We start from the raw sequence: 10052 nt of genomic DNA on the forward strand, positions 1-10052 counted from the left end.
TTATGAAAGAAGATCCTGAGGAAGAGTCTTTTTGGAACTTTTAGTTGTAACATGGTCTTTTAGTCCATGTTTAGTCCCAGGAACCAAACAGATAGGGACTTTTTAGGAACTAGCAACTTTTTAGTTGGGACTAAAAAATGTCCTAAGACTTATGAACCAAACAGGGCATTAGCACCGTTACTAGCCAAAACTGACGAAAGTGCCACATAGAAAACAAAATGAAGTTTGAGTGTCAAAAAGGTGGAAAACAAAATTTTGAACCAAAAAGGAAAGCAAATTTTAAGAAAGGGTCAAATAAGGAAGAGAAAAGTATAATTTTCGTCCCTCAATTTTTGGCGGAGTCTAGTTTTGGTCCCTCAACTCCAAAACCGGACAACTTGCACCCTTAACTTCTCAAACCGGACAAGATTCATCCCTGGTCACGGTTTTGACCGGTTTTGGTGCTGTCCCACCCCGGTTTTGACCGTTCCAACTCAAATTTGCCTACCTTTTCCAAGTCCACGTACTGTTTTCAAATTTAGTTACTTTTTTCAAATACGTGAACCTTTTTAAAATTTGTGTACTTTTTTTAAATATGCGTACTTTTTTCCAAGTTCATGTACTTCTTCAAATATGCGTATTATTTAAAGTTCATTTAGTTTTTTTAAGTTCATTTAATTTTTTTAAATTGATGTACCTTTCATATCCGAGTACATTTTTTGAATGAGTTCATGAATTTGAAATTTTATGCGAACTTGAAAAAAATACACGGACATGGACTTCTTTTGCGCAAAAATATGAGGATTTCAAAAATTATTTCAACTTGAAATAAGTACGTGAATTTCATACAAAGTTTATGGATTATAAAAGGAACACAGATTTGAAAAAAATGTGGACTTTGAAAAGCATGTGGATTTGAAATAAGTATGTGAATTTCAAAAACAGTTCATGGCTTTGAAAAATACTTGGATTTGATAAAATTACACAAACTTGGGAAAAATACGGGGATTTGGAAAAAGTACGTAAATGTTAAAATATCACGGATTTGAAAAAAGTACGGGGATTTCATAATAGTTCGCCAATTTGAAAAAAAAATATGTTTATTTTTTTTAAATAAGCGACCTTGAAAAAATTACGCGGAGTTGAAAAGTGTATGTGAATTTTAAAAAGTTCACGGATACAAAAAATACAGGAATATGAGTGAGCACCGATCAAAACCGGGGTGAGTCAACACCAAAAACCGGTCAAAACCGAGTCTAGGGACGAACCTTGTCCGGTTTCAGTAGTTGGGGGTGCAAGTTGTCCGGTTTTGAAGTTGAGGGACTAAATCTAGACTTCACCAAGAGTTGCGGGATGAAAAGTATACTTTTCTCAATAAGGAATTATCTCTCCAAAATAACTGTCGCAGCTTTGGACTAAGATTAAGCTGTGTCCTTTAATTTGGATCGGAGAGAGTAGTATTTTGTAGGAGTAATATAGGAGTACTCTGTCGGCTACGTGTGATCCTAAATTCCACCGTCATTCTACCGGAGACTGTAGACACACTTTTTTTCCGACAAAACCGATTGGCGATCATATGGACCTTCCGCCTACAGTGTGACCTTCCTTTTTCAAGAGAACAAACCCACCATCCGGCGGCAGACGGCACCTACAAACTTCCGTGCAACGGTGCAAGTGCGATCGGGCAAGTGCGTTGTGCGCTGAAACCCTCACTGACCTCCACCTTGGCCCGCCGTGCGAGTGCGATCGGCCGTCGGCCTGCGATCTCGCCTTTGGCGTGGGAGTCTTGCCTCTTTTCCTGGAGTAGATAGCCTAAGTGCCATTGGGGCTCGCTCGCTCGTATTAGACCAGCCACTCCCGGATTCAGACGGTCTATCTTGAACGCCACTTGCCTTTGCCTGGTCTATACGCTTCCTGGAACTGAAATACAATCTCTGGTCGAGATAAAAATCGCGCATAGGAGAACTTGGACTTGAACTGCACAACCGGCCTGCCTCAAAATTTACAGTGTTCAACTCTTAATAATTACAACTGGAGTAGATCAGATCATTACAGATGGCATTATCATTTCAGGAAGCTGCACAGAGCAAGCAAACGGCGGGAAACAAACAACGAGATGCATACATAGCATGCCCTGGTTTCAAAATATGGTCAGAGCATGGAAGCAACGTACTGTACTGCGTGACCAAGCTGATCTACTGCTGGTCTCAGCAGACAGCCAAGATGCCATGGCTGGACAGGGTTAAGCGGCACTGTCGGTGTGACTTGGCTCAACCTCACCACAGAAATGGCCCAAATATTAACCTTGGACTTACGACAGCCCAAGGCTGTAGATTCCAGCGATGCGCTCGTCCTCAGAGGACAGCCGGTCCTCGACCTCCGCGTCGGTGAAGGTGAGAGCTCTCTGCAACTTTTTGGGGCTGAAAACCTCTGTATCAACCGTGTACACGGCTTTAACGGGGCGGTGATCGGATAGCCTCATGTCAACCGTCTCATAGGACAATAACCTCATTCCCTTGCCGTACGAAAGAATTCGGTCGCACCTACAGAGGTAGTGGAGAAAATTTTCTGTTAGCACACACCACAACAACTTTGAGGTTTCTTTGAGGTTTATTATCTCCGACATCTTCATGGAGAGTGTAGTGAATCATGTAAAAGAAACAAGAAGTGTTCTTTCACAACCAACTTATGCGGGCCAAGTTAATATGTTCTAGTGGCAGTAGTTCATGTGTGGTGATCAGATTGCATACCATGAAGGTGTCCTTCTCCCAGATTTTGGCTCATCACTTGTGTACTTCTTCGAGTTAAACCGGTACTTGTATGTTGGAGGAAAGCTGATAACTCCTTCAGTCCACCCATCAAATAAACGTCCTTTCCTCAGTTCTCTTCTTAGCTATCATACAGGGGGAAAAAAGGTGAGCTGGAATATATGGAGAGGTATTTCACTATATGCTACCAAAGTTTACCTGGTCTTTCTCAAACAATCCATTCCAGTCGTGGTTGGAGATAAATTCATGTGTTTTTTCGTATGATAAGTTGATCCTATAATTCAGATCCCCTAGCCAGAATATCCTTCTGAAACAATACTAAATATTAGATGTCTATAAAGTTTTATGTCGCAAGGCAAACTCATGCGGTGCTTAACAACAATAAACTAGAATTTCCTACAGGTAAAGGTAAAATTTTCAGCGTGTATGAAGTGCAAACATATGATTTTCTGTGACAGTGATATGACTTCATGATTTGCTCCTTTCGCCTCCAAATATTTAAGTCTATACCAATACAAAAAGCACTAGTTTGCTGGAACCAAACGTCCTCAATCATCCATCTACTTTCAATCTACTGACTCATGTTTTTCATTGGACCCTAGAAATTCGGCCTCAAATGCACACTAACTCTCATAATGTATCTTCTTAAATTTGCAACACTAATTGCGGAATAACTAATCAACTTGGCAGTATCAGCGTTTTACTAGATTGCTCCATGGTAAACACCAAGGATATAAGGACTTCGATGGTTTTCTTGAATTACTTCCGACTATGTATTATGTGTTCTGCGAATTTTATGATTATAATTAATTTATTTGACTGTCATAGTCAAGGTTTTCAGATTCACCATTCTATCAAGCGATTCTATGACTTTACTATCCATATTGATTGGACCGATTCTACGATCCTGGTTAGCAGAATCTATGATTTTAAGATTCTATTGGTTATTTTCCTATGATTTGCCATCATACCATAGGGGTTTCGGCCCGATTTAAAATAGTGATTCTGACAACCTCCGTTATACTAGTGTTTAACGCCGCATGATCCAGGTAAGAGGCCATGAAAGCTTGGCACGCCCAAATTTTATTTGAAGGAAAACTGTAAGGGAGACCCCTACAGCATAAATAGGAATCCAAATTCGCGTTTGTGAGGACTTGAACCAATGTGGTGGGAATGTACATTCACTCGCCCAACCAACTAATTTGGTGCACCCAAATTAAGTGTGTGCATGCTTCAGCAATCAAATTACCAATCCCTTGTCTACACCGGAGTCTATATTTAGTTTTTTAGCCAAACCATCCACATGGTGTACATCTAGTATATCTAAAAGAACATCTTGATCTGAATGTAATAAATTATCCAAGAGCTCACCATGATGACAACCAGTTTAGGTCACATGGGAACTTCAGGAAGTTGGAGGGTAGCATATAATTCTTGAAAGAAAAAAAATATATTTTTTACTTACTCGTGGTCATATATTGTCTTAGGCGTGCTCACTCTGGAATTAAATACTGTCCTTCGATGGATCTCTTGCACATCCGCATTCCTTTTTTGTTCATCTCCTTCCTTTTCTCCAGAGGTCAGGTGACAACAAAGAAAGCAGAAGTGTGTCTGATATATCGACATACTTACTGCTATTGATCCCTGGAGCATGTTGAAGTAAGAAAAATTAGCACAGCAGTTCATAATCCTTTTTTTACAGGGAACACTTCATAATCAATACTAAAACATACTTTTTTTTTAGAAAAGGAGGATCTCCCCTGGCCTTTACCAAGACATACTGATGTAAGGTAAATACAAATGATATGATACTGGTCAAGATGAAATGCATTCGGTGTAAACAAGAATGCACTCCTTTCCTTGCAGTATTTGGGTAGGTGGTAAAAACATATGAATCAGTGAAGGAATAAAATTGTCCTAATGTCTAATAAATTCAAAATGCATGCCATAAGTACATGCATTTTGGAACTCAGTTTATGCAACAATGTAAGTGAGAGTGATGTCATCTATAGAAACTTACCTTGTTACCAATGTACCCCATAGCACCTACACCTACAGTTGATACTTTCACATTCTGAATGCGCTTTCGCAGGCTCCTTCGTACCCATATTGTGAGAAATACTCCGACCATCTGCTTGCTTATTATCCTAACAAAGTATGGTCTTTTTCCTTTAGCTACCACACTTTCAATGTTTAAACCATGAAGTGCACTATCCTCGGGAAAAGCACAGGAATCTTCATTAACTGATTTGAAAGACAAATATGTTTTCAGTGCCTTCCCGGAAGCAAACGGTTGTGTGCTGTCTGGAAGACATTGAGCCAACATATCCAATGGTTGTTCTGGCCAAATCATTCCAAGCCTCTCCGAGTGACTGAGTGTCTTGGTTAACATCTTTTGGTTGATCGGCTCTTCCAAAAGAGAGGTGTAATCTTTAAAACTTACTATGTTATGGGATCTATTGAAAGTCTTCATTGAAGGCAACTTGCTGAAGTTATCAGCCTGTAGAATAGATTCGTCAGGAGCAGAAGTGGAGTGTTCAAGTCTGTTGCTATGACTATCATCATCATCAACAACAACTAAATCTTGTTCGTTCCATGGGTGCACTTCCCCACCACTTTCGCTGTCAGACTCGCTATTAAGTTCATCTTCCATTGCAAGAGCGTCATCAGATGGCTTGAACCTTGATGGAGATGGAGGATCACTGTGACTTTTATATTTTGGTTTATCTGGACTAATCTTATTCAGTGTTTCACGAATGATATGCTCCCACATGGAAGCAGGACGGTTGTCTTCCGCACCAAATATATTCCCAGCATTTAATGGAACAACTTCTTGAAATCTGAAATGTAAAAAGAATCTCATAATATGAAACAAGGTAGTGCTAATCTTAGTACATTCAAAATAAAATTAAGACCAGGTGATCAAACTCATAGGAGCACATATCATTTGGAGTTAAAGTGATAGCTCATGGCTTGATATTCTTTGTATTCAGTAACATGGGAGGTTCAGTTCTCAGAAATATAACGGGAGGTTCAACAAGTTACCCAAGAACATATATGTCAGCCGGCTCCTTCATATCCAACCATTCTTGAATATCCAAATCTTGAGGTGGAAGTTTGCCTGCAACATTCCAAGTTCCTACGCAGACCCTGAATATTAAACCCAACAGACTATAAGAAAAGACAGTAACAGAAAAAACATAGTACTCTCTCCGATCCAAAAAAAGTGTCGTGGCTGAAGTAAAGCCATGACACTTTATTTGGATCGGAGGGAGTAGATGGTACTGCTTTGAAGTCCTGCTACAAGGCAAGACAGATATCTGAACGAAAAGTGAGCAGTTATTTAACTTAACTTATACTATAACATAAGAAAAACAAACAGTTAAAAATTTGAGGTCTAGAAAATGCGAAATTTAAGGAGCATAGATCCATACCTCAGTTCCTTGACATCGATATACTGAGCACGAAGAGTCTCTGACTTGCGCCTTCTATTAAGACCGTATGGAACACCCTCCATTTGGCTATCTGCAGTATTGATAAGTTGTGTCACCACATAAGAAAAGCTATGTGCGCCTTTTCGAGAACAAGACTCTGCGGTGTGCCAACGGAGGTCCAGAGATAGGTCTTGTAAAAAATTGGTGAAAGGGTGTACAAGTATATATTTGCAGTATTTTTGCCAGCAGTAGTACTTTAATTCACACCGAGTCCATAATAACAAAGCAAATATTCACAGGCAGATTCAAAATGTACACTATGGAAATACTAAGGCGATGATTCAAGGGGAAAACAGTCACAAGCGGAAGAAGATTCAACATCAATTAAGTTTGCATGCAGCTATTAGTCACTAAGGTGGCCTATTTAATTCCAAGCCTAATTTTCATGTGCATATTTCTTTGGTACAACCAACAGTGCAACAATCATCTTCTGTAGTTCAAATAGTTCATTTGAAAACTAAGACATATGCTAGCAGACAACATGATAATAATTTACAAAAAGCATTGGATTACCAGTAGTCTGGGCACCCAATCCACGCATTCTCCGGTCCTGATCATATCGCTGGCGTTCCCATCCGCACATCTCTGCGCCAATATAATTATATATAAAAAAAACTATTAGACTTTGGTTGAAGCTAGCTATGGACAGGGGTGCGTGGAAGCTTGCTATCCATGTGCCAGAGCCATGAGTTGGTTGCGAGATCTTATGGGTTTCACCTCTAGCCTACCCCAACTTGTTTGGGACTAAAGGCTTTGTTGTTGTTGTTGTTGTAGACTTTGGTTGACCATATCAACATGCAAACCTGAAGTCGAGAAAAGAAAGCGACCAAAGAGGCATGGACAACAGAATTTGCATGCATCCTCTTTTAAAAGTAGTATTTTGCTTTCTGCAACCTGCCTCACGTTGCAACTATGTTCTTGCAATACAATTAGAGCTTGATTTCCTTACTTGTTCCTTTTTTTTTTTATCATTCGAACTTGACTAGGAAAACTATTGAATCTGCTCAAACTTCATTTTTAGAGTAGTTTTTTACTCTTAGATAACGGAGGGTCCGTTTATTTTAGTGTATTCCAAGAAAGCGAAGGAATATACCGAGAACGGGAATTGGCTTAGGAGTTACGAAGCCAACACCAGAATGGACAAAACAGAAGGAGGAGACATTTGGAAATTCCTCGAAATCCACCGCCCTCCCACTAGTATTTGTTTTCTGGCCTGGAAGACAAGGGACGTACCGCCGAACTAAATGGATCAGGTGGTGGTTGAAAAGAATGAACCTGCCCCCACAGCCACAAACAACTCCTTTCTGGCAGAAAGAAATGGGCCGGGGAGGAAAATTAACGATGAAGAGCAGAAGCAGCGACGAACAGTGTGGAGTCTGGACTGGGATGAATCCGACCCGGATGCATTGGCCCATTCACTGAATTTGACGTCGAATTTGGATTTGTTAATTTGGGGATGGGGCCAAGCCAAATGAATGATAGCTTGATGGCGGGGGGCAGGTAGGCAGTTCATGGCGGAGGGGGCGGAAGGGAGCGGAGGGGATCGTGCACCTTCGTACTCGGAGTCGCTGTCGGCCTCGTCGGCGGTGTCGCCCTCGTCGGCGCTGAAGTCGGAGTCCGGCGACCGGATGTTGAGCCACTTGCGCAGCACCGTCTTGGGCCACAGCTGCGGAATCCAAGCCGAAGCGGATCAAATAGTACGTTACAGTCAGTCAGAGAAAACGAATTGAATAATAGCCTCAAACCGCCCGACCGATGATCCACAGTCCAACAAATATAAGGAACGAACGAGGGAGCACCTGGTTCTGCTTCTTGGCCTTGCGGCGCGCCTCCGGGTCGGCGCCGGGGTGGGCCGCCGCCGTCTCCGAGTCCCCGAGGCGGGACAATGGCGGCCGAGGCGCCGGCGCGCTCCGCGTGGCCCGCGTGGGCGGGTACGATTGCCTGGCCGCCATCCGCGCGCTCGCGCCCCGGCGGTCCCTTGCTTGGCCTTGGCTTAAGAAGGCGACGCCACGCAACAGCTAGTTAGAACCGCGGCCGTACTAGTCAGTGGAAACCTCTTGTGCTGCGCTGCGCGTTCCCTCTCCTTTCCTCTTGAGTAACAGGGGACAGACATGCTAGCGAGCGAATGGCGGGTCGGATTTATGCGCCTGGCTTCGGCTTTGGCTTTGGCTTTGGCTTTGGCTTGGCTCGAGCTGGCTGGCGGTGGACCGGACCGGAACCGAACCACTTCGTCAGTTATTAGTCTGTCAGTCTCTCTAGTAGGAGTAGTAGAGTAGATCTAGCCAGCCAGCCCGGTGGGTCGGGGTTGGACTCGCACTCGGTCAGAGTCAGAGAGGTCGCACGCGCGGCGACGTCCGGTCCGTGCTAGGCTAGGCTAGGCCGGGGTAGCTCCGCTGTTGGCCGGGCCCCGCTGGGTCAGTGGGAAAAGGTGCCCTATCGCCTAGCAGTACGCTAGCGTTCTTTCTGCCGACCTCATCTACGCTCCGCTCGGCTCGGCTACAGCTACGTCCACCCACCTCGCATCGCAAGGCCCTCCTCCTTATCCCGTTCACCGAGCGAGGAGTGCGAATCCTACTACTACTCCTGAGCAGACAAAGGAACCTGCCTGCTTGCTGGCTACGCCAAACTGTAGCTTTCCTCCCTCCACAATCCATCCATCCATCCACACCGCCTTTTTCTCTCCACGCGAAAACCCTGTACTATCTCCCACCGCGTCCTCCCGTCGCTCTTGTAGCCATTAGGGCGCCACACTCTTTGATCCCGTTCCATTTAACCCGTCCATCCTCGCGCGCCGACTAGCTGTCCGTGCTGCTTCGATCTTTTTTGAAAAGGATTCCGCCCCCTCGGTCCGGCCTGTGCTCGTGCTCGTGGACGTACGAGGCATGGGCTGTTGTAACGATCGTCCATGACTCCTCCGGATGCAACGTTGTCGAGGGCGACATCTTTCCAAACCTGCACTGCACGCCTACAGTTTGCGCGCATGTCCGATGGCTCTTCCTCCTGTGCTTTGACGTCGAGCCCGGCCGGTCTGATTTGATTTTTGTTTTGTTTTACTGTTGCCGCTTGCTTTGACACGTCTGTTCTCGGATGGATCCGGCGACCTATGTGTGTACCGTCTCGCTAGGCCGTCGCGCCACCAGCAGAGACTCATACTACCACGAACCAGTGTCTCAGTGGCGGCAGGCGAGCTTTGTCTCCTTTTTTGACTTTTCCTATTTGACATAGGAGCACACAGTAAGTGCTATATATGCTCAAAGCAAGAGATTTCCTGAGAGCTCCATCGGCCGATCCGCCACTTTACGTGCGGGCTTGGTTGCCAAGTCTACTCGGCGCTGGGGCCTGCGAAAATTTTAATACCGCAGCACGCCCACCTTGTGATCCATAGCTTATTATTACTTTGCCTAGTAGAGTAATAATGATGTGAAAAGTGTGTGTGCATGGTCCCTCGAGCACAAATCACCATCTCCCCGATAATCATCGGTGCCCTCGACAGTAGGCAACAAGGCGGCCAACCAACCAACAGATAAGGAAATCCCCCAAATTGACCCGAACTAGAACTCGTCCATCGCCATAATGGACTCACTCAGCTGTCGTGTACACCAATGACCTGGCCTACACTAGTTTATTTGCCACGTAACCACTGGGTTGTTGCAGGTGTATCCAAGGCTAACAATTTGTATTCTTCCAACAGCTACGTACGACTGACATACTAGTTTTTTTATACAAAGGCAGCTATCTGGAAATATTTTCTAAATTCTGAGGCAGGCCTTTAAAAGATTATCCCTGACCCTTTTTGTTTGGTATTAGGTCC

General features: G+C 43.9%; 1 protein-coding gene across 1 annotated transcript; it reads right to left on the reverse strand.

Moving 5' to 3' along the window:
- Positions 1 to 1951: 1951 nt before the first annotated feature.
- Positions 1952 to 8370, reverse strand: LOC125544333 (DNAse I-like superfamily protein). The gene is made up of 10 exons (XM_048707980.2): positions 8041 to 8370; positions 7793 to 7907; positions 6755 to 6826; positions 6182 to 6272; positions 5793 to 5897; positions 4768 to 5587; positions 4213 to 4391; positions 2946 to 3054; positions 2730 to 2872; positions 1952 to 2522 (listed from the first exon to the last, which is right to left on the reverse strand). The coding sequence occupies exons 1-10, from the start codon at positions 8191 to 8193 to the stop codon at positions 2291 to 2293; spliced, it is 2019 nt and encodes a 672-aa protein (XP_048563937.2). The 5' UTR covers positions 8194 to 8370; the 3' UTR covers positions 1952 to 2290.
- Between the last annotated feature and the right edge of the window lie 1682 nt (positions 8371 to 10052).

This window comes from Triticum urartu, chromosome 3A, assembly GCF_056163025.1.
Source record: "Triticum urartu cultivar PI428250 chromosome 3A, HENAU_Tu73, whole genome shotgun sequence".
NCBI lineage: Eukaryota > Viridiplantae > Streptophyta > Magnoliopsida > Poales > Poaceae > Triticum > Triticum urartu.